Genomic DNA, 25501 nt, shown 5'->3' on the forward strand with positions numbered 1-25501 from the left:
ACTCATTATTCAGGCTGTAATGACCTCCAGTGTTAATAACAGTGCATTTATGAAAAATCCCTTCGCTGCGTTGTCATTTGTATGTTACGGTTGATACCTGTTGCTTTATCAGGAAAATGTGTTTTGTACATTTAGTTTGACATGCACTGAATCTTTAGGAAGGTGTGTGGTGATTTATTTTGTCCAAGTTAGGGAGTTTTCGTTGCTTAACACAGACGACATTCAATTTAAGATCAATGTATTGACAGAACAGAGGCCTCTTATATGTTATGAAGCTTTACACCAGTAGGCAAAGATTGAAAACATTTTGTGGTTCAAAATGTGCAGAAAGTGGTAGCTAGTGGTGGCTTTCTGGATCTATATTTGAAATGACACATTTTTACTGTTCAGGCTCAGCTCCCTGCATGCACGGGTGGGGCCCACATTGCAACATGGGTGAGTCATGGTATGTTTAAATTTACAGTACAGTCATATTGTAACATTATGTTTCCTTTTTAAAAAAACCTTCTAGTTAGGGCTAGATAAGGTGACCCTGAAACCTCCCTCAGTTATGCTACTGTTTCGTCCTGTTTGAAGGGATTTCTTTTTTCCTCCCTCGCTCATAGTGGTTTGTGTGATTTCTCGGGTTTCTAATATTGTAGGAATTTTGCCATAGGATATAAAGTGCCCTGATGCAACTGTCGTTGCGATTTGGTGTATTCTCTTTTAACATCAGGTATGACATAGATCCACTTTAAAACACTGCTGTTACCAGGAAATTCCATATTAACACAATATCAAGCTTTGCATCTACAATTTCATGAATACCTTTTGCAAAAAGTTGTGTATTTGACATTTTGTTTGCTTTTTGTCAACAGGGTTGGGGTTAATCAGTACTTTCAGTCATGCCAGCAAGTGTCAGCAGCAGGGAGCTGTGCTAGTTTTGCTTTGCAAAGTCAAATCCAGCATCCTGTTGTTTAACCTTCCCTTTAGAGCGATCCTCGCTTTGGTTAATCAGTCCATGTAACTGCCTTTAGAGTACATGATTTAGAACAAAGCCCCATGACTATAGAGACCCTCTAACAGTGTCCAGACATGATCTCACATCAGGCTCAGAAACCTGAGAAGGAGACCACCCCAGGAACCTTTTCTTTTCTAGTCGTCCCTTATTATTCTTTATCTCTTTACCATCTCTCCTACCCGCTCACATTTACCTGCCTACGGTACGCATGATGATCTAGAAATTTATCTTTATTCGTATGAATCTCTGTATCACTCTCATAAGTGAGGGCCGTTGCATAATTTGATTTCCTCTCTATAGTTTATTCATGTTTTTTTTTTTTATATATATTGTACAGTGACTAGGGAGTCAGTTAGTACTGGTTCAAATGATGTTGACAATTTCAGTCGACGTTTGTGCCTTAATAATGCATTCATCAATGTCTGAAAAACTGCAAGTGAAAGCGCCTGCAGATGAGTGAACAGCATAGGAATGTGAAGATAATCCAAGATAGTTTGTGCAGACAGCGCAGGCGCCCCATCTGATTGTCCCTTCACTTTTTTGTAAGGGAGGTGGGTGGGTGGGGGGGATGGTTCTTAGTAGGAAACCTATCTAAGTTTTTAATTTTATTAGTGCTGCATGATGAGGCCTTTGAGCCATGCAGGTCAGCGGCTTACACTTTGTCAATCTCAGCATTTTCACACACTCTTTTGAGATCTCCAAGTTCAGCTCAAGAGTCGGTATGAAGTTTTCGCCCTGCCAGGGTTACCACTAGGGTGTGACTGGGACTTGTGGTGCCAGACATTGCTGGCAAGCTGAGGTGGTTGAAGCCCGGTCCACAGGTGAAGTGTTTTGGAGACGCTGCTTGGTTTCTATGGCTGTGCCGCCTCTTGGCTCCAGGTGGGTCATTTGTCATTTCACTGGGAGCTGTAGTTTCTGAAAGGGATAATCCCCGAGACCTTATTTTTGACTTATGATGAATTTCTTAAAAAAAATAAAAAATACTAGACATGTAGTACAATGTAAGTGTGGCTGATGCTTAACAGGAAATGACTCGACCTTTCCCTCACTTTTCAGCTCCGTTACTATTATTTAAAAGGTATTGATCAGATAACCCTTTAATAACCTGATCAATACAGTAACTGATAAGTGTTTTTGTCATCAAGTATACTTCTTAACGTAGTCCCTGTTCATTCAAACAAACAAACAAACAAGCACTGTGCAGCACTGCACAGTGCTTGTTTGTTTTAACAAAAAACAAAAGTCATGTCTGAATGTCTTGATATAGAGGAAAAAAAAATCAAAGCACTTCTAAAAACAGTATTTTCTCATTACCATGTGTTCCTTTGTTCAAACTAATTTGACCACAGTGTGTGTGGTTTTGTCTTCGCCCTCTTTTAGTCCATAGATTTTATCACCTTAATGGGGGTGCTCAGGTATGCAGCTTTGATCAGCCTTTGGAACATTTTCACATTGGCTCCACTTTAGCAGCAAGATGTTATTCCCATAACCCACTGCAGGCCCGATGCCACTGCAGACACGTATTATATTTATATAAAATAAAATATAGTTTGTGTGGGGGGTGTAAAAGGCTATCTCTAAGATTGTACATTTTGCATCATCCTTAAAACTATATAATCTTTTATTAACAGTTAGCAACGTCCTTATTAAGAATTAGTTTTTCACAAGGTTTCAGTATATCCAATTAGTCAGCTGTTAGTGTGTGGTTGCTGTGGCCTGAGGCCTTGTTTTAATGACTCGATTGCCTCGACTTCAAAGACCTGGTGTGGTGAAAACCATAAGGTAATGACTTGTGACCAAAGCCTCATACCACATGTACTTTGACAGGCACACCCCACAGTTTGTGCTACGAGGAAGAAGCCGGATAATGGGACAAAACTGCAACCTTTGAGTGATGTGTGCTAGGATGTAGTTCTTTTTTTATTATTATTATTATTATTATTTATTTTTGTATCTGAGACCTTCTCATTTCTGCCAGCGGTTAGTGCACAATACACTTGACAACTGAGTCCTAATTTTTTAACACTGTTTGCAGACCTAAGATAGGTGTTTCCAATATCCCTGTGTTGGTGTTGTTTCTGGGCAATCATAATTAATGTTGGTCCCAGATATTCAAAGCTGAAAGTGACCAATCACATTGTTATATGTGACTGGTTATTGTGATATTGTCATAATGTTGGAACATTTGTGGGGGGAAAAAAACCTGCCAGTGTCCACCAACATTAATGATCCTGGAACACCACAAACATGGATACAGCCGATCTTGCCTTTAAGATAATGTAGATTATAATTGTCTTTGTCCTGTCCCTCCCTGAGCCTGTCCCTCCCTGAGCCTGGATCTGCTAGAGGTCTCTTCCTGTTAAAAGGGAATTTTTCCTTCCCACTGTTGCCAAAGCGCTTGCTCAAAGGGGGTCATATGATTGTTGGGGTTTTCTCTCTATTATTGTAGGGTCTCACCTTACAATATAAAGAGCCTTGAGGCGACTGCTGTTGTGATTTGGTGCTGTATAAATAAAACGGAGTCACATTGAATTGAATGTAGCTAGGTTATGTCAGTGTGCTTGAGTGTGGACTAGTGCTAGGCCACATTTCCACCTTTTACCGTGCCATGTTTTGTCTACTGTACTTACAAGTATATTGTGAAATAGCAAAGACAATGTCCACCACATAGCTGCACCGCAGTTGTGTTTTCTGTTTATTTAACTCTCCCAGTTTGTTCTGTTGAAATAGCAACCTCTAGATTTTGTGGGAAATCACAACATTAAGTTGATGAAAGAGAGGATAAAGTAGCGAAACTGAAATGCAGCTTAGCTATTGTTTTTAAATGAGGGCAAAACTATTTCGTTCCATAAACAAGTCCTCATGCCAGTCTTCTGTTACGCATTACTGCCACTTCATTATTATCTGCCAAAGTTAAAGGAAAAAAAGTTGATCAAATGTTAATATCTGACATCTTTTTTTTGCGACCTTAGTTTTATTTAAATGTTGCCTCTAGCTTTCGAAGCTCATTTCAATCTGCATTTCTTTCCCTTCTATCTTTCTCCTCTCTTTACTGCTCTAGTCTGACCCAGCCCCACTTTTTCCTAGCTTTTCTTGTTCCCCCTCCTCTACTCCTCCGCCCTCCGTTCCCTCCCTTGTTTTCTCTCACATGTGGAAAGCATTATATCCTGTCTGGTGGAGAGAGGGAGAGAGCGCAAACTTCCCAGTCTGAGACTGAGAGCTTCTTGGGGAGGCCCAGAGGTGGTGGGTAGTGTTAGGCTTTATACGGTGGTGACTCTCGCTCTCTTTCTCTCAGGCCTCATGCTGTTTGGATAAAAAAAGGGGGGTTTGTTTTTTCAATGCACCACAGCACCCTACAGCTGACAGGCTTCACCCTCCCAGTGCATTAGACTGGAGGACACACTGGAGAAAGTCCAGTCAGAATTTATCAGTACAGGCCCCGGCTCCCCTCACACACCCCAGCATATGTCAGGTGAATTATATGTAAAGATTCAAGCTGAAAATATGTCTGCTAGGTTTCCTTTCTTGGAATAGATCAGAGCAGATTTATTACACTTTTGTTTCCCAAGTAGTTTTTATTTTCATTTTTGTGGATTTGCTCATTTCGTCTTAGATTTTATAGATGGAAAATGTTTAGTTTTGCCTTTTTTATGAGTTGAGTGTCAGTTTCAGTTTTTCTTTTAATGTTATCAATAACAGGGCATTTTACAGGCCCTGGTTTTCTTTCCAGAAGTTAAGACCAAGTCTTACTGTACAAACACAACACTTTTTGTAAAGCGGTTGACTCACATGTCAGACACATGTAGACACTCCAAGTCTAAATAAACACTGAAAATGATCTTATTTCTTATTTTTTTGAGTGCATAATGTTTTTATTTTGTATTTTATTTTAGATGATAATTTTTTTATATACCTCTGGTTTTACTTATTGGTTTCAGTTTTCACTAATGCAAAAAAGCGACATTTTTCTCAGTTGCTTAGAAATCCTATATATAATTTACCAAAATATCAACAATAATTACCCCCCCCCCCCCCCCCCCCCCAAAAAAAAAAAGAAAAAGAAAAAAAAAAGAATTTGGCCATTTCTAAAGAAGAACTTTCATCAGCACAGAACTAGATCACAGTTAATCTCGACTGCAATCCACAGATTTATGGATTTCTGCAGGTAAAGCCACATTAAGTTGGTTTCTGCACTCTCCTTTGCTCTTCGTCATAGTTTTGTTTTGTTTTAGTTTTTGTAGAACAGGAACAATGGGCTAAAAGGATAACTTAACTTCTGAAGCTTTGGTCTTGAGATAAACCTTCAGTGCTTGGGCCTGGAGAGCTGCCGGGCTGAATAAATGTGAAGAATTTAGAATGGACATCAGTACTGTTCCAAGTGCATCCTGGGAATGAAAGCTTTCCTTAAAAAAAGCTGTTTTATGGAGATATAAAAAAAATCTAGGTGTATGCAGTCCTCCCAGCACACACACACACACACACATACACACATACTTTTCCAACATAAACATTCAGAGGACATAAATACATGTTGAGAAAATTGAAAATGCTACCCCAGTCAATCCGAAATGACTGAACTGCAAAGAAGCTTGCACTCCCCACACTAACACAGTGTGTGGGCTTGGGCTTTGGGGCCATCGCCTCAGGTTGTCTGTTAGTTAGATTCACACAAATTAATTTGGCCCCCTAACCCCCCCCAATGCAGCAACAAGCAGTTGGCAGACACTGACGGACGGTCATTTAATTAACCGACCTGCTCCACTGGGTTGAAATGGAGACGCACTTAATTAGTGAGGGTTTGGTTTCTCTATGGCCATTATACTGGCATTTAGAGATCCATCTTTGACATGCCTTTTCTTACTGTACTCCCTCCCTCTTCTCCTCTTTCATGGTTGAAGGCATTTTTTTTTTTTACATTGCTGCATAGAAATGAATCAAAAAAATAAGACTGGATCTTTGACAGGCTTAACATACTTTTAAACAAAAAATAAATAAAATAAAAAAAACCCAAGCCTTGTAAACAGTTTGGAAAAGTTTAACCTGAGAAGATTGGATAGCCATAGCTGTGACATCATCAGTCAGGAGCTACTTATAGGACTTGGATTGGTCTGATCTGGCTGTGGATTAACAGACAGGTGTGGTGAGATGGTGATTGTGTAAATGGTGTGAATTCCTTGCAGCATGGTTCGATCATTTTTGGTGTAAATTTTATTTTTCATTCCCATCTAATCACATTTATTTTACTGATTTGAATAAAAATAAAAGTGCTTTTATTTCGTTAATATGTGGCATTTGGCTCTGACTAGAGAAGTGCTTTTAATATTTGGCTTCTCACTGAGCTGCAGATAGTTAGAATTAAAAGGAGCTTTGTCATATTTTGTAAAACATTGCTGTTAGTGCACCCGGTTCACCCCCAAAGGAAATGAATACGTCCTTAGGCTTTCTACTTCTCTTCTGACCCGTGTGTTGTGGAGCTGCAAACTGCAGGTGTAATTATTTCAGCCCTTTTTGGCTGCCTTGGGAAAATACAAAAATTGGGCTCCTGCTCTCTCTTCCTGGCCTTTCCTCCCCCAATTGCCTGTTTCCTGACTTTGTAGCATTCAGAAAAAAAAAAGAATATGGGAGGCGAGGATGGGGATAAACACATGGCAAGGGTCTGGGGGAAAACAAACACACATGCACACACATCAGAGGAGGAACTCTAATGCTGCATCCTCGGCCCCCAGCCCTCTGTAGTGCCATGAGCTGGGAGTTGGCTGGGAAGCAGGGAGGAAGCAAGGAAGAGGGTAAAAAAAGGAGAGAAGCTGTGTACCAGCAGCATGGAGGAAGAAGCCGTTACTGTCCCATGGGCTTTAATATTAAGCCTTTATCTGTCAGCTGTATGGAAACAAGTCTCTCTGGCCCTAATGCTCCAACACATCTACACAGGCTGGACCTTCATGGAGATTTCTTACAGTAGGTTGAGCAACACACATGTACAAAGGCACTCTGCAGTTTCTCTTTTTTATAGCAGTCATACCTATTTGATTCAGCTGGCACATGGTGAATATGAATTTGTGTCTCAGTGAGGCTCCCAGTTTGCCCTGTAGTGTGTTCACCGATGAACCACGGACCACTAAAGACAGCCCTGAAGACAGGATTAGAGAGAGAGTGTGTGCACCCGTGTGTGTGCGTGCGCGCATCTTTGTATACAGGCTTGCGCAATTCCAGCCCCACTCTTTGAAGATCGATGAATTGCTAATATGTTGATTCCCGATCCGACGACTTCTGCTTCTTATCTTCCTTAGTTTTTGTCTTTCTGTAATTTTTATTTTCCGCAGTCTTTTTCTTTACTACTGTTTTTCCTTTTTGAAAAAAAAAAACCCTACACAAATGACTCTCTAAGTCTCCATCATGTGGTTGGTGTCATCAGTCTTCTGTCTGGATTTTCTCCCCTGCATCCCTGGAAACAGAAGACTCACTTTAAGTAAGAAGAGCCTCTTATGGTAGTTTGACATCCCCAAGAGGGCCTAACTGAGGAGATGAAGTGGTAGAGCTAATTAAATGGATACATATGGTTCCAGTGTTGATATGCGATGGGTGCAAAGAAGATGCAAAAGTTAAGGAGAAACCTAAGGCAGTCTGCTATAGAACTGCAAAAGGCTGTGACGTGTTAATCATTTTCTCTTCCTGCAACTGAGAAAGTAAATAAAGCAGTAAAAAAGTTTAAAGGAGTCAGATATTCTCATAAGTGAGGGCAGTATTTCCCTGTATGTCTCAGCCTACATGAATTATTCACAGTAAATGTACCATAGCTCTGAAAAGCTACCAAGTCCCGATATTTATTTAGTGGAAGCTCACAGTTTGAGCTTCCACTAAGGTTTGGGCATTCCTGGGAACCACTCATCTGTGTCTAGGATTAACCCCATGGTGAATGGCTTTAAAAACTGGCCTAATGAGTCGAAGGCTAGAGCTCTGCAATCAATGCACAAGTCATCTGAATGCAATGCTTCCCATGTAGAGCCAGGGTTAGCCTTTTTGATGTGTCATTAGAGACATGCGTTTTGGACCTTGCAGCAGTGCAATCAAATTGAAATGTTTTGTATGGATGACATTTTGTCACTAAAGGCAAATGTTATTAAAAAAAACTCTTTTATCACAAATTTTAAACGTAAGACAATTTAGTATGTTAGTGGCAAGGGAAAACATTTACTGTTGTGTGAATTGTATGGAACTTTTATATTTGGAAATACAGATGAGGACGAAACTAATAGCCCTCACTTCCCCATGAAATTGTTTTTCTTTCCTCAATTTTAAACCAAGGGATAATTCAAAAAAGTGTTTTGAATTAGAATTATTTTGTGAAAACAAAACACCAAAAAGGACCAGGAGAAGTATATTAGCCCCCTGAAAGACTGACCATTATTGAGCTATAGTACAGACCATTGCTGTGCAATGATGTGCTTTAATGTTGTAGTGCTCACAGCTTGTGAAATGAAGCTGAAACTGAGGCATATTTTATTTACACACAGTATACAAACTTCAGCAAAGGTTTGAGCTGTCACTTGAAAAAGGCAACCCATGGAAAAACAAGATAAATCGGTTAAGGCTTGAGAAAAATATTTTTTTTATGCTCACAAAACATGAGATTGATATACAAAGTTATCACAGCATTTCCAAGTGTCACAAACTGGAGTGAGAAATATCAAGAAGCATCAAAGAGAGCCACACAACGCGGAACAAGCCTGACAGAGGAAGAAAGTAGAAGATTTCCAAGACTCTGGAAGGAAAAGTAGTGAGAGATGTGTCTAAAGACCTCAGAACAACTGCCAAGACACTACTGAATGACTTGCCATGTCAGGAATTGTAGTGTCAATGATGAAAATCATTAGAACCCTATGCAGGAATGGACCGTGAGGTTGCAGACCAAGAAAAGCTCCACTCCTACAAAAGATGCCCCTTTAAGTTAGACTGAGGAATATTAAAGACAGCCTGGTGAGAGATTATACATAATGGAAGAACATCCTTTGGTCCAATGTGACAAAATTAGAGCTCTTTGACCTCAGAGATGATATAGCGAAAGAATGGAGGAGTGTACAGCCCAAAAAAACAGTGAAACACAAGGGTGGGAGTATTATGCTGTGGGGAAAGCCTTAGTGTGTGTAGAACTGTCGATCTCCTCAAGATGAAAGGAAGCATAGAGATGGATATCAGAAGTCAGTAGTAAAACGGGGTCTTGGTCATTGCAAAGTGACACCAACCCATAACCTACATTGGTGAAGAACTACCTCCAGAAGACCAAAGTGAACGTCACTGACTGGCCTGCACTAAGCCCTGATTTGAATCCCATTGAAAATCTGTGTGGTGAAGACCAAGATCGATGCAAGAAGGCCATCAAATCTGGAGAAGCTTGAGAGATTTACCAGAGAGTGGCCTGGAATTTGTCAGGATATGTGAATGAAACTTAAAACAAATGACTTATCAAAGCAAAAAAGATATCCAACTGAAAATCGGCATCAGGGGAGCTAATAATTTTGAAGCAAATTTAAAAAAGAGTGTAAGCATTCAAAATAAAACTAGCATGTTTGGAAAAGGTGGTCCTCCCTGAGCCTGGTTCTGTCAGAGGTTTCTTCCTGTTAAATGAGAGTTTTTCCTTCCCACTGTTGCCAAGTGCCTGCTCATAGGGGTCATCTTTTCATTGGTCTTTTCTCTCTATTATGATAGTGTCTTCACCTTACAATTTAAAACACAGGGATCTGTTTTTGTGATTTAACGCTCTATAAATAAAACTCAATTGAATGAAAGTATTAAAATAAAAAAACACACACACACGGTTAAACATTAACACAGTTCCAAAGTTTCCACTGGAATGCTCTTTGTTTGAAAAAGCACTTGTTTAACCTTCCCCTTGTGCGTCAGACATCTAAAATGAACATTTGTGTCATTTTCTGGTATTTGTAATTTGTCTTCTTTCATGATGCTGAGGTTTACCCAACAGAGTAAGCTACAAGGTATGTAGGGAAGTCCGAGTGTCCCCTGGCACTCCAGTTTTGTGCATGTGTGATTATGGGTCACAGGAGGCCACAGGACCGTGGTGGCCCGAGCAGCCTCAGGCGTCTCAGGTTTCAGAGCTGAGCATTCCTCTCCAGCTGCTCCATAGCTGTGAAAACCGCAAAGCAGCTCTAACAACAAACACTCTAGGCACTGGGGGGAAAGCCGGCTAACCTGTGGCTAATCAGCAACAACCGCTCTGCTCTCTTCAGGATTTGTTCGCAATTTCTCAAGATTGCTTGCTAAAAGGAAAAACACGTAGTTCCCCTTCACAGTGCCTACTCCTCCCCCTTTCTCCTTCTCTTTTGTTATTGCAGTCTTTAAGTTTTAAAAGTGATTGCTGCTAAGTGGCGGAAGCTCTGTTTGAGTGTACTTTGGTCGTGTTTATTTGACAGCTCCATGTATTGGACCTTCGTCTCCCCCACACCCACCCAAGAAGGGCGTGGAACTGTAGACTGTCTGGGCTCGGTGTTGCACTTTGCAAATAACTCAGTAGTGAAATGTGCTCGTGTGTTTGTAATAACACAATTAAAGTGTTTTGTGTGTTAGTCACTTGCTCTGTAAAATGAAATGAATATGCACAAAAGCAATCACGAGTAACGAGGACCACTGACTCCCATTTACACACTCAAAACTCAAAATTGTGTGTTTATTCCAGCCAGTGTTTATAAGCCATATTGGAAATAATTGAATTGTCAGAAATGTCATTTCATAATTAATCTACCAGTATAAGCTGAAAAGACTCATTATGAATCAGAAGAGAGCATTGTGCAGAGGTTTCAGCGAACAGCTGTATCTGTTTGTGCGTCTCCATCACTGGCTGACAATATATTTGTCCTTTTTATTAGATTACATTATTTCCTAGTTAGAGTGGCAAATATTTGTTGATTTTCTGCTTTCTATTACTTTAATCCCCCCATCCCAAAACAAGTCTCTTGGTCTTCTTTTGTCCAACACCCTTTATTAGTACATAAGCATTGAAGCCCTCCCCCCATCCTGTAATCATCCTTTGTTGTGTTTCTAACTTGAAACTTCCAGCACAGTTCTAATTACAATGTGAAGAAAGGGAGGAAAGCATACATAGATTATATAGGCAAAAGTGTTTGGCCATACCGCGTAATCATTTTCTTTCTGGACTTTGGCCTGGGCCTTGTAGTTGCAGTGAAGAGAAATCTTTGTGCCTCCCAAGACATTTTTGGATGATTTTCTGCTTCCAATGTTGTGGGAACAGTTCTGTCTCAGCATGATTTTGCCCCAGTGCATAAAACATGGTCCATGAAGGCATGGTTGGATGAGTTTGGTGTGGAAGAACTTAACTGACCCCCACAAAGCCCCGACCTCAACCCCGTCAAACACCTTTTGGATGAACTAGAATGGAGAATGGGAGTATTCAATGTCACAATGCCAAAAAATTTCCATAGACACGCTCTCTAAAATCTTGTGGAAAGCCTTAGCAGAAGAACAAATGCTGTTATAGGTAAAAAAGGGTGGGTGAATTTTAGAAAAAGCTAATGTGGGTGTTGTGTAAAGGTGGCCCAATACTTTTCTTGTTGTACCGTATGTTGTACCTGATGCTGAGGCACAATATCTCCAATGATAAAATGTCTTAAAGCGTAAACTGCTTGACAACTGAGCTCACTTTGTCACCAGATATACCCTAAAACAGAGACATGTCTATGGCATAAGTCCATAGTAACACAAATCCAGGTTTAGTTTATTTAAGTTGCAATCTGGGTAATTGGTGTCCTCTGGAATGTGTCTGACAAAAGGTGTGGACAGGCATCAGGAAATGGTTGGAGTGTAGAAACCAGACAATTTAAGGCTTTGTGTACGGTGGGGCAGCTTACCGTGAAACACCTGCCCGCCTGCTGCCTCAACACAAACATTAGTTGTACTGTGTTTGTGGCTGACACATGGCACCGGTGCCTGTGTTTAACAAGTGTGTATGTGTAAATAAGTAGGAGAGAAAGAGAGAGAGAGAGCAAATATACAAGACTCGAGAGACCATCTGAATAAAAGTCTGCATGTTTCTGTGTGTCAGAGCAGGTCCGTATTTAGGCGGCTCATATAATGTTTTTCTGGGGCTCTCTGAGTGCTGAGGTCACAGCCGGACTCATTTTCTCCATGCCTTAATGCACCACTCCACATCCTCTCTGCTCAACAATATAAATCAGGAACTGTTAAAAATGTTTCAGCCTAGAAGGCGACGGGAGGGAAATTTAACATCATCTTGCAATTTGAGCTCATAAAAACCTTCATTTTTATGCTACGGCTGACTTCTAGACTCGGGCAGACGTTTCCCCTCCCAACTAAGAAACTGATGCAGTTGACAGGACTATGCTGTCTGAGGTTGTTTTGGCAGGTAGTCAGGTTTATCATTCTCTCTGGGCCGCTAATAAAATGGATCCAGATGCACTCGTCTCAACAGAGTAATGCAACAGCACTACTGCCAGTGTTTACCTTGTCTTTTTTTTTTTCTCTTTCCTCCTCATCTCTTGATTGATGAAGATAGCTGGATGCTATTAATTCAGTGTAGTCTCACAGCATCATCATGCAACATTGGGAACCCCCCCATATAACTTCTTCTTCATCCAACTTGTAGGTGTTGCAAAGCTCTGAGAAGTAACATTAATGATGCTTTCACCGTATTCACACGAGCCAAGGAGCCAAAATATGCAACAGGCTGCCAGAGCCCAGCGACTAAACGCTGACACTGTTTGACAAATCCAAATATCTGGTCTTAGAAAAATCTTCTCACGTGGCTTTTTTGTTTTGTAATTGTGCTAGCATATTCTGCTCTAGAGTGTACTTTCTTCATTTCAGTTTTAAACACAAACAGCCAATGAAGGAGCACTAAATACAGGCGGCAAGAAAATGCAGACTAACATTCACCTCACTGTAATTTAAAGTATTATAAAAAAAAATAAAGGGAATGAGGTTCCGATTGAAGAATTGGCCTCAAATTCTTTTGAGACTTTTTCCAGTTCTGGCTGCAGCGGACACATTTAGTTCTTCACCCAGCCGCGGTGATGGCTTTATTAGACCTAGAGAGCTTAATTAGCTTTAATGCCATGTACGCAGGAACAGGTCCTGGTTTGACTGAGTTTTACAGTTTGTTAATGAAAAAGGTTTCTTTTAAGCTGATGGATTTGAGTTATTGGATCTCGGTCAATGTTCCTCGTGATCTAACGTCACTCTCTCTGCTTGGTTCCCTCTCTTTACAGAGGATTTTCAGCTCGTTCGTTTACACCGAGAAGACATCAAACGGAGAGACAGAAGTCCAGCAGGTGAGTAACAAAAGCTTCCTCTGTCGTGCGTGTGTGTGTGTGTGTGTGTGTGCGCGCGTGCCTTCCTGGCCATGCGTGGCGTGCCTGTCATGTGCAGAGTTGAGCCCAGCAGCGCTGAACACATGCACCAGCCATCAGAGGAAAAAGGGGGTGTATTAAAATTCTGTGGCTGCTGTCTCATTGGCTTTGAAGTTCTCTGCCTGTTTTTCCACTTGTCTGTGCTCCCTCTCTCATTCCCCCCTCTCTCTCTCTGTCTTCCCATCTCCCTCTGCTCACAATGTGAGCACATAGCTTTCAGTCACAAAGAATAATAAAAAAAGAAAACCTTGAAGGAAAGATGAACAGAGCACATTTGAGAAATGAATGATTTGTTAAAAAAAAAAAAAAAAAAAGACCCCACCTTCCCCCAATCCAAGAGCTTTTTTTGGTTGTGAATTAAAAAAAAAAACAGTATGCACAGAATCCCTGGCATCCTATGTCACATCAGGCACGATTTTGTGTGTGTGTGCGTATTATACTACTGCACGAGGGATCTTGGAAGAGTGACAGTAAACACCAGACTGGTAAACAGCCACCAGCAAGAACAGACAGGTTGATGTTTGTTTGCATTTCTCCCGCGACTATATTTCTGTCTGTGCTCCGGTGTGTCATCTCATGCATGTGTTTGCGAAATATATACTATCTCACCTTGCAGGTATTTACGATTCCACAGGCAGCTAAAACTGGCTCTAAAGCACTCTTCGTCCTTCGTCTCCATAGAAAAGCTGCCTTTCTGAACAGCTTGCAAGCCAACGGCAGTCTCTCATCTTTGAGTGCCTCTTGCTAAGGATAGTCGCGATTATGGTCTTTAACACATGTCTCGCTAATTTCAGTTGCACAATTCCAGCCTCTGTGTTTCCAGAAAGTCCAACAAAAAACAATAAATCTTAGCTTTCCAACTTGCGTGTGGTGTGCTATAACAAGAAGCGATCGCAAAACAAAAGGTCCTCAATGTGGGTTCATTTGTAGCTGCTGTATGTCTGTGTCTGACTAAGAGAGTGGGCAAAAATTCTCACTGAAACCCTTTTGAGTCGGGCCCCAGCTAATCCAGATGACAGCTCTGGCATAGCTGTGTGTGTCCGTGTCCCCGAGCCAAGCTAGGGCTCAATTAGGATGGTATCTACAGAGGAAGAGAGCAAGAAGAAAGACAGAAGGCAAGGAGCTGCAAAGGGGTCCCCTCTAACAGCTTCGAGTTTCTCCTCTTGAAATGTATTATTTAGACAGGCACACAGATGTCTGTCCCTTTCTGATGACACAGGTTCTCCCTCTTCCTGTCTGGCTTTCTTTCAGTCTTTCCTGTTAGTGTGTTCTCCATGTTGAACACATGCTGTCAGAGGGGTTGTCAATAATTAAAAATGCTGGCAACCATTAATGTTTTATCCTATGCCAGATGTGGCAGATGCTGCCTAAAAAGGAGGCTAAATGTATTTTTTTTTCTTAACAAACGAAATGACACATTTTTCTAGTTGCCCTAAAAAGTTGATTTTGGCTGCTGTCTTATTCACAGTGGGTCACAGCAGTGGACTGCGTGTTTGATTTGGCAGATTTTTATGTATGCTGGATGCCCTTCCTCACACAACCCCAAAAGGATTTTTCTCCTCCAGGGATCTCTTTCTTACTTTTTAATATACAGCAGGGCAACCTGAGTAAAACAAAGAGGTCCCTTGTTTGTTTTATATGAATACATGTTTATTCCCTGTTTGTTTGCTTATTTATGTGCATTTTCTTTAAACAACAAAAAAAGAAAAACAGAAAAAAATGCCCATCACACACAAAAAGTTGTTAATATAAAATGTGGTATAAAAACTATGTTGTCTGAAATTTGCTATAAAATGTAACATTGTCTAATGCTGAAAAAAAAAGTCTATAAATATGTTATACTATAGAATAAGAACGCATTGATGAGGTAGCAAATTAACCACTACCATCGAGTTCATATTATTATATTATATTTATATTATATTTAGCTTATTGTCTGTGCTTGTAAATTTCACTGAGGGAAGCTGTTTATGCTGTAGGGCTCAATCGAGATTCCCTAAGGAAAGAAATCTCATTCATATTTGCTTTTCCCCCCTTGATGACGTCACAGCAGTGAGTGGTGTAACATTGTGGTATACTAATAAGTACTGCACACACAATACAAACTACAAAATACACAGTGAATAACACTTATTATCTCTGCATCATGGCACCTGGTCGTGGGGGGGACATATTGGGGAGCAAGTGCAAATTTAGTCCTCAAAGCAGGAAAAATGGGCATGCGTAAGAATTTGAGCGAGTTTGACAGCGGCTGAATTGTGATGGCTACACAACTGTGTCCAAGCATCTCCAAACCTGCATCTTTTTTTTGTGGGGTGTTCCTGGTCAACAGTTGTAGCCACAGCTGACCTGGGGCAGACTGACAAAAGCGAGGCTGCCATATCGTGCCATCGGCCCCTCTGGCCAACACCAGTAGGCGGTAGGTTAAAGTGTCATTGGGCAAGACCCTTTACCCTACTGGGCAAGACACAACGACCAGGGCTCTCTGTCCTGGTCGTTGTGTCCTTGTGTCTTGCCCAAGGACACAACGACCAGGACAGAGCCCAGGGATCGAACCGGCAACCTTCCGGTTACAGATGAGCTTCCCAACCCCCTGAGCCACGGTTGCCCTATCAAAAGAGATCCGAGAAAGGAACAGTAGTGTATCAACAGGGTCGTGAGCTGCCCATCAGCCCATGCTGATCCTTGTCCACTGCATAAAGTGCCAACAACGTGCATATGAGCATCAGGTAGCATGCAATAATGGGTCACTTTTTTTTTTTCTTAAACATAATGTGGATGGCTGTGATGTGTGTGTTGCTTACCTGGGGAACACCTAGCGAGCATCTGTTGGATGTGCTGGGTAGACAATTCAGATCCAGGGAGGTCCCGCCCTATAACTTGCAGGTCTTAAACCTTGTAATGTCCTCGGGATTCCCATACACTTGTTTGCCATACACCTACGGGTCATTTTTGACCCGAGGACAACACAAGGGAGGAGCTGTTGCTAGATACCACAGTACACCTTCAGACGTGTAGTGGAGTCCATGCCTCGACAGGTCAGGGCTTTGTGGCAGTCAAAAGGGGACCAGCAGAAGTTTGAGGTGGGGTGTCTCGTAGCCTTTTCTGTTTTCCACAATTTCTTTAATCAGTTTTTTTGTGATCATGATTCAGATTGTAGCTGTTGGCTTAATTAAAGGCTCAAAAGTCTATGTTGGATTTTCTGAAAATTAGAAAAATGAAAGTGTACCAGATCCCTTAAAAAGTGTGTGATCAGTACTTTACCCTATATTCATGACCTTAAATCTGCATATCTGAACTCAAATGGGTAGTGTGTGTGCACACTACATTTTCCAATGTTATTGCCGTTCAGTGAGCCACTCTGGCTTCGGCAAAGCATTGGAGCTGTCACTCAGCCCAGGCAGAGCCCTTTTCGCGATGTGACATTTAAGAAATGAAAGTAAAAGGACAGCTAAAAATGGTTCTGTTCAAGTCGAGAAATTAGGTTCGGATTATTCCCTCATTTCATGTGCAAACTGCTAACATTTTATTGGCTTGCCACTATAGTCCTACACTGAGAAGAAAAGTTAGATTGGGTTTCTGTTGGCATATAAGGATAAATGTAAACAACTTTAGCTTGACATCAGATGGTATTTATAGTACATAGTTGTAGTCTGCAATACTGTTGTGAGCCCGTTCCAAATGTGCAACCCTATTGGTTAATTTCACGCTAACTGTGTTGGTGATTGTTCTTTAAAAGTCATCAGGGCAAGTTTACTATGACTGTAATGCACGTCTTCAATATCTTTAGTTGTGCCCAGCTTACTAAAAGATGATTGTTTTGGGGAATGCCTTAAATGTCAATAAGATTTAAAAAAAAAAAAAATGTAAATCTTCCCTTTCAGTTTCTGTTTCACTGTCTCACTATGCCTAACCTAATCTGACAGAAGCCTCAAAGCTTCTCTTTAGTCTGATGAGTCAGCAGCAAAACCCATCCATGACCCTTTTCAATGTAGTTTATCGCAGACAAGATCAGTCAGGTTCTAACCTTAACATTGTGTACTTCTCTAAGGCTACGTTCACACTGCAGGTCTTAATGCTTAATTCCGATTTTTTGATCAAATCCGATTTTTTTTTGTCTGCTTGTTCACACTACAAATAAAATGCAACAGCAAACGCGCTCTAGTGTGAACGCTCAAAGCGACCCGCATGCGCAAAAGATGTCACACACAATGCGCTCTGTTTAGACCCAGAGCAAACAATATTGTTTGACTGATGGCCTTAATATAAAGACTTTGGACTTTACGTTTCCCAATTTTTGCTTTAAGTTATTTTGTTATTTACATAATAATGTAGATAACCTAATAATCATCCTTATTGCTGTTTTAGAGGAGCGGTGCTTCAAAGGATAGTTGCAGATTTCTGTCAGAATCTGCAGATTATGCAGTACAAATAAAATGTTCACGTTTCTCCAACGTTGTCTTCCCAACAGTTTCACTGGATGGCCAGGAAGCGTTCGCGATGTCTTATCGGGCGCTTCTCCGGCGCTGATAATTGGCGTCTGTCTTGTGTCAGTGACGTAAAAGACGGATTTAATGCGACATGACCATTCAAACAGCAGTCGCTTTCTAAAACATCAGATATGTATCGGATTCAGTACCACATACGAAAGTGACCCAGATTGGATTTGAAAATATCGAATTTGTGCCGTTCACACTGTCATACCATGATCGAATATGGGTCGCATAGGGTAAAAAAAAATCTGATTTGATGCGCTTTCGCCTGCAGTGTGAACGTAGTCTATGACAGGTGATCTGTCACACGGCATCTCAGTCTATGCTAAAGTCCCGATTATGGCAGGGCTATTGCAGTGCATATTAGTACATATTATTGCACATGTTGTGTGTGGCTGGTTTCAATGTTATGGAAATATATGAGTGAAGCTGAGCGGAACATTAGCATAAAACTGAACCACACCCACGCCGCCACGTTAACAGATTTAAGCCGCCAAATGTTTTGTACTTCATCTCTGAAACGTGCTGCGACTTTACCGTTTTTACAATCGACCTGTTAACCACACATTAAAATGTACTTTCTCCAGTCATGCTGAATACCTACATCATTATGTCAAGAAGGAACGAGTCAGCACTCTAATAGCCTTGGAAAACTTCTCACCCTCATTATAAGCAACAAGTCCTTTATGAGAGGTTCGTTTATCCAAGCAGAGGCGACGCATCCACTGTTAACTTTCTATATAATGGCTGAGGTTTGCAGAATAGACCTGCATCCCGCTTTTACCAAGTCCTTTACCCCAACATTCCGAAGTAAGTTTTGGTTTGCCACAAATGCCGCTGCCAGCGACTGTGGTTGAAGGCTGACTGGCAAACCTCATTAGGTCCAACATGAGACTTCAACGAACATCCGTTCCACTCAGTCTGCTTTTGTGGCGCAACCAGCCCCACTGGGTGCTGCAAACCCTCCATATGCTGGTTGGATGGGTCAGAGATGGGAGAGAGGAGTTGTATGTTTTGGGGAGAGTGGTTAATCTGCAGAGCACAGGTTGGTTTTGGCTGCACCGGGCAGACTGTAACATGAGCTTGAACTTGCACAGCTAGAAGGTTCTGGTTTCTTTTAAGTCGCTCTGTTAAAACTCGAGCTTTGGTTTCTGTGCGATTTTCCCTCCTCCAGCTATGGAAACACTTCTTAGCGGAGCACCGGCCTATTTTTCCTTTTCTTGCAAAGTTCACTTCAACTGATTTTCATGCATGGATACAACTGAGTGTGTGCATGTGTGCATTTAAATTCTTGCCCCTGTATGAGTGGTCACGCTGGTGTTCGTGTTCCTTGCGGTGGAAGGTCAATAATTGCGGGCTGTGCCTCAGGCCCCTCCTAAAACCCTTGGAATAGAGGCCAGCTGATTAGGCATACAAGCGGTCAGTGGGTCGTGGTGTATTTCCCTTTTCCTGGATTCAATCTCAGCCATTTTTCAGGCAGCTGTAATTATAGGAACAAAGGGATCCACGTACTGTGGGGAATAAGCCTTTTTCTGTTTTTAACAAGGCTGAGGTGACTCAAAGTGACTTTGGAAAGTATTTACTGATTTGTTTTTGCTTTTTTTTTCCTTCTTAAAATTTACATATAATAGAAAACTAAACATTATTTGAAGATTTTGTTACTTACATTATTTTATCTTTATTTTCACTAAAATAATTAGATGCCACTTGTGGATTAGTTCGATCTATAAGGTTTTGGACAGTTAGACTTTTTTCTTTTTGATATCAATTTTGCACCAGTATATCACCATAATTTAAAATGTTAAGCTTAAGATTTAAAAAGCTCATATTTTGAAGGAAATCTTTTGACAAGCCAAAAGAATTGAAAGTAATTGTAAAATTATTTTTATTTATAACTTTGCATGGCATTCTCCAAAACTGTTAAAAATGATCCTTATTTATCCCATGCTGGGCCTTTGTGCAGCAAACCATTGATGAAAGAAGTCGATTAAGTAGATCCCTCCCTGCCATCCTTTAATGCTTCCGTAACACTTGGAGCAAACAGTGGTTGGAGACTTCGGTACAATCAGAAATATTATGGCGTATACAATCAACTTGTTGCATGTGAAGACTCTGACCAGGCCTGCAACTGCTCTCAGAAGTGACTTTGGAAGTCAGTCTGCTATACGTTTGCAACTTAATGGGGTGAAGTGCTTTGTGATGATAGGGTGGTTTACTGTGACAAATAGGGAAAAGCGTAAATCTGTTGCCAAATAATGACATAGTTGCTACAAGACAGTGACTGCAATATGAGTGCTTAACAACCTTACTGTAACATATGTAAAACAATAGTATAGAAAAATATGACCACAAGGAGTTGAGGACCCATTAAGTCGAGTCACCTATTGTAGAGAGAAGTGTTGCAGTTGAATTGGTGCGGACCTACTGCAGAGTGTTGGAAATCTCTCTCTTCTTGTAAATTTGAGTAGACGGCAATTATTTGTAAACCTTAACCAAACACAAATGTTTGGAGACGGGTTGCCAACTGCCAGCCAAACTGTTTGTGAACAAAAGTGCTCACTGAGAGGTTGAGGTTGTTGCCTGGTAAACCTTTGGGTGACTAGTTGGTTGTTACAGCCATTTGCAATTGGTCACCGAATTAAATTTTTCTCTCCTAGTCACAAGGGGATTGCCATCCTACTTTTACTTTACTGTGACTGAGCCACAAGACGGCTTTCTTCTGATTGGCTGCTCCTGATTAACGAACAGTTTGAATGTCAGGTTTGTGCTCTCTTAGCCAAGGCTCTGTGTCTTAGATGACACATTCAGGATATCCCCTTCCTTCAGCATCATATGGAGCCAAGAAACTGAAAATGATGAATTAGATTGGTCTTAAACCTGAGCTTTTACCTCACAGAAATTGCTTGCACATACTCTGACATTATTTTTTGGAAGGTTTCGCCAGGTTTAACATCCGCACCTACCAGTGCACTAGAAATGCTGTAAAAACAATAACAAAACACAATAGTTCCTCTTTAATAACATGATTCCAAATTATCCTATGCCACCAGCATCATAAGACTATCAGTTCACCTTGGCCTGGGGCTAAAAGCCGCAGTTACTGTTTATAAATGTACAATCATTCAAATTCAGCCAATCAGAATAGGGAAAAAAGTTTATGGACGATCTGAAGGGGGAGTGAGCAAAAGAAAAAGGTTTGTTAACAGGGCAATTTATAACAGATTACATACATGTCTTGCCTCACATTAGTTAGATGGAAGTTCCAAACAATTCCCCATCTTTTCAAGTTTTTTTTCTTTTTCTTTTGGCAAACAAAAGCAAGAATAGGAGTGACTGGTGAAGAGCTGCTGGTGTGCTGGTTATTAATGTCCCCCAGGAGGCTGCTACAGAGCTGGTTATTAGTTTCCCCAAAGAGCTGGATCCCTGTTTTGAAAGAGCACTGTGATTTGTGTGCTCAACCAGAACCTAGTCCTTCAAAGAAAAAGTATAATGTATGCTTGTTCAGGGGGGCAGCACGAAGGGCTTCAGTAAACACAGCTGAATTAGCTGTTGTTGCTGCCTTTGTCTGGAAACCCCATGTTTCTCCTCTGCTTCTCAGTTTCTGTGCATTGGTTTAAAAGTAAATTATACCCTAAAACAGAATCCCAACTGACTGGAAATTTGTGGGGTTCTTTATATGCATATTTCAAAAACATTTAATATAGTAAAACATTTGATTTTGATTGTGCAAAGTTGTCAGCATAAGGAGATGAGAGAGAGAAAAAACGTGCTACGTAAAATGTGTTGCAATAAAATGCATGCATGTTGCAGTTGTTCTTTACCGGAAATACTTGCATGCAGCTGCCACAAGCTCCTACGTTTCACTCTAGGTTGCACACCTGTTGTATTTTTAGGTGGATTTTCTTCTTAAATTATGCAAGATGTGATTAGTGGAAGTGGAGTGCGTTTGAGTTCTTAGATCCCCGTCATTCTGCTATGGTTTAAGCAGCGCCAGATCTGTGCTGCTTTGATATCACTCAGCTTCCTTTTATGAATATTAAGTTGTGTACGTCTGCGCGCATGTGTATTTAGGGGCTCACTTTATGTCAGGATTCTTGGAGGTGTCACTCCCCGTTTACACGTTTATAGAACACTGTACAGCCACACCCCCAACCGACATACAGTGGGGCAAAAAAGTATTTAGTCAGCCACCGATTGTGCAAGTTCCCCCACTTAAAATGATGACAGAGGTCAGTAATTTGCACCAGAGGTACACTTCAACTGTGAGAGACAGAATGTGAAAAAAAAATCCATGAATTCACATGGTAGGATTTGTAAAGAATTTATTCGTAAATCAGGGTGGAAAATAAGTATTTGGTCACCTCAAACAAGGAAAATCCCTGGCTCTCACAGACCTGTAACGTCTTCTGTAAGAAGCTTTTCTGTCCCCCACTCGTTACCTGTATGAATGGCACCTGTTTGACCTCATCATCTGTATAAAAGACACCTGTCCACAGCCTCAACCAGTCAGACTCCAAACTCCGCCATGGCCAAGACCAAAGAGCTTTCGAAGGACACCAGGAAAAGAATTGTAGACCTGCACCAGACTGGGAAGAGTGAATCTACAATAGGCAAGCAGCTTGGTGTGAAAAAATCAACTGTGGGAGCAATCATCAGAAAATGGAAGACATACAAGACCACTGATAATCTCCCTCGATCTGGGGCTCCACGCAAGATCTCATCCCGTGGGGTCAAAATGATCATGAGAACGGTGAGCAAAGATTCCAGAACCACACGGGGGGACCTGGTGAATGACCTGCAGAGAGCTGGGACCAAAGTAACAAAGGTTACCATCAGTAACACACTACAACGGCAGGGAATCAAATCCCGCAGTGCCAGACGTGTTCCACTGCTGAAGCCAGTGCATGTCCAGGCCCGTCTGAAGTTTGCCAGAGAGCACATGGATGATACAGCACAGGATTGGGAGAATGTCATGTGGTCAGATGAAACCAAAGTAGAACTTTTTGGTATAAACTCAACTCGTCGTGTTTGGAGGAAGAAGAATACTGAGTTGCATCCCAAGAACACCATACCTACTGTGAAGCATGGGGGTGGAAACATCATGCTATGGGGCTGTTTTTCTGCCAAGGGGACAGGACGACTGATCCGTGTTAAGGACAGAATGAATGGGGCCAAGTATCGTGAGATTTTGAGCCAAAACCTCCTTCCATCAGTGAGAACTTTGAAGATGAAACGAGGCTGGGTCTTCCAACATGACAATGATCCAAAACACACCGCCCGGGCAACAAAGGAGTGGCTCCGTAAGAAGCATTTGAAAGTCCTGGAGTGGCCTAGCCAGTCTCCAGACCTCAACCCCATAGAAAATCTGTGGCGGGAGTTGAAAGTCCGTGTTGCTCGGCGACAGCCCCAAAACATCACTGCTCTTAAGAAGATCTGCATGGAGGAATGGGCCAAAATACCAGCTACTGTGTGTGCAAACCTGGTAAAGACCTATAGTAAACGTTTGACCTCTGTTATTGCCAACAAAGGTTATGTTACAAAGTATTGAGTTGTATTTTTGTTATTGACCAAATACATATTTTTTTCACCCTGATTTACGAATAAATTCTTTACAAATCCTACCATGTGAATTCATGGATTTTTTTTTCACATTCTGTCTCTCACAGTTGAAGTGTACCTCTGGTGCAAATTACTGACCTCTGTCATCATTTTAAGTGGGGGAACTTGCACAATCGGTGGCTGACTAAATACTTTTTTGCCCCACTGTATTTGCAGTTTCCTACAAATAGGGCTGAATGAAGCAAATGAGCTGTGTCAAGCTGAGGACATGGGTGACATTGTTTGTAGTACTTTGCTTGTGCCTTAGAACAGTCCTTTTTCTGATGTTTCTTTTATTTTTATATATATAAATTGTAGGAGTGCCAAACATAGACGTTATCCATTTATATTAAAAGAAGGCTGAGAGGAAAGCTGAGGTGATTGTCAAAGAAACTTCTTTAAGGACAAAGCAGCAAAAAGACAAAGAGAGAGAAAAGATAACAAGATTCAGTGAGAAAGAAGCCAGAAAAACGTTGTTATACTTGAAGGGACAGCTTAGGTCGGCTCCTTTTGATTAGCAGCATTTACTTGCATATGCCACTGCAGGGGGAAAAGGAAATAGTCAATCAGTCATGGAAGTAAACACACATGGAAGTAAACTGTTTGGACCTCCCACAAACTGTTAAACACGGATAAACTATTTAAAATATTAAAAGTCATTGCGTGTATGCTTGTATTTGTGTCTTTGTAAAAGCTCAGCAATTGGTGTTTTTGACTGCAAAGTTCTGTTTGACTGTTTCACTCTAGGAATGTGAACAATTTCAGGTAAACGTTCACAGGTGTGCAAACTGTTTGAAGAACACTTTTGCATTGCAGTATGAAACCACACATATGCTGCAAAGGTGAATTGTTGTTATCAGGCTGATGAATAGCTTTTCTGACTAATCAATTTTCACTCTGTTGTTGCAAAGTGAAGTGGTTATAAGAAACAAATGTATGCGATCCGAGGACTAGCACCATTAATCATGTTTCGTACTATCAACAAAAATGTAGTGGTTTACACAAGCCAAAGATCCCCTTCAGGGATCAGGAAGGGCGCCTGGTGTAAAAAGTCTCCCTAATCAAACATGTGGTGCAACCTTGTGGAGCAGCTCTTTTTAAATGAGGAATTCTTTCAACTATCAACAAAAAGAGTGCTATCAAAACTTATGTCATTGACTCACATCTGTGGGTTGTAGTCCCAGGGGGAGGAAATGTGTGACTGAATTTTTAGCGAATGGAATCCCACCATACTCCTGAACTACATTCCCCTGTTTGGCGCCATATTTGACCCCTGATTTAGATCTAAGTGGGAAATTTGAGCCACACAAACGTGCTGTTAATATGAATTCGCCTCTCCTTGCACTGCCACTTGGAATCACGCAGACCAAGTAGCAGGTAGTTTTAAATGCAAAGGTGTCTGTTGGATTAGGCATGTGGGAATGGGGCGGGGATTATTTATGTGTCACCATTAGTTTTTGTCTTATTGACACAGTTTTCATTTTTCCTTTGTGCAGCTGGCCAAGAAGATTCGGGAGAAGTTTAACAGATACCTGGATGTAGTGAACAGGAACAAGCAGGTGGTGGAAGCCTCGTACACCGCCCACCTCACCTCTCCGCTTACTGCCATACAGGACTGCTGCGCCATACCAGCATCAATGATGGAGTGAGTAGCTTTCTCTTTACAATCACTTTTCCTCGTTTCCTTTGTGTGTCTCTTCTAACACGCACACCAAAGTCTCTGCAGGAGGGTTCACTCTGTGCCTGTAAACTCACCTCCCACTGTTAGCACCTGCACTCAAGCTCTCTATGCATTGCTTTATGGGCCAGCTACACACAAATCCCCATTTCTCCCTTCTTTTGATCATCCTTGGATTAGTTATAGACATATTTAAATCGCATAATTTGCTGCCTTGAGCCAGCATCATGCTCTGATTACATGGGAGCTTTTTAAAACTCTAACCATAAGATGGAACAAATTAAAAGGTTTGTTTTACCTCTTCTGCACTGCATCCCAACTACAAGTTTTATGGGAC

General features: G+C 41.2%; 1 protein-coding gene across 1 annotated transcript in view; it reads left to right on the forward strand.

Moving 5' to 3' along the window:
- The window catches only part of cachd1 (cache domain containing 1), a 97945-nt gene that overhangs the window by 19238 nt on the left and 53206 nt on the right, over positions 1-25501 (forward strand). Inside the window, exons 2-3 of the mRNA XM_006808133.3 lie at positions 13255-13317; positions 24983-25131. Coding sequence (XP_006808196.2) covers positions 13255-13317; positions 24983-25131 — 212 coding nt within the window. The remainder of the gene's footprint in view (positions 1-13254; positions 13318-24982; positions 25132-25501) is intronic.

Source organism: Neolamprologus brichardi, chromosome 17 (assembly GCF_056152115.1).
Source record: "Neolamprologus brichardi isolate AB-2024 chromosome 17, ASM5615211v1, whole genome shotgun sequence".
Taxonomy (NCBI): Eukaryota; Metazoa; Chordata; class Actinopteri; order Cichliformes; family Cichlidae; genus Neolamprologus; species Neolamprologus brichardi.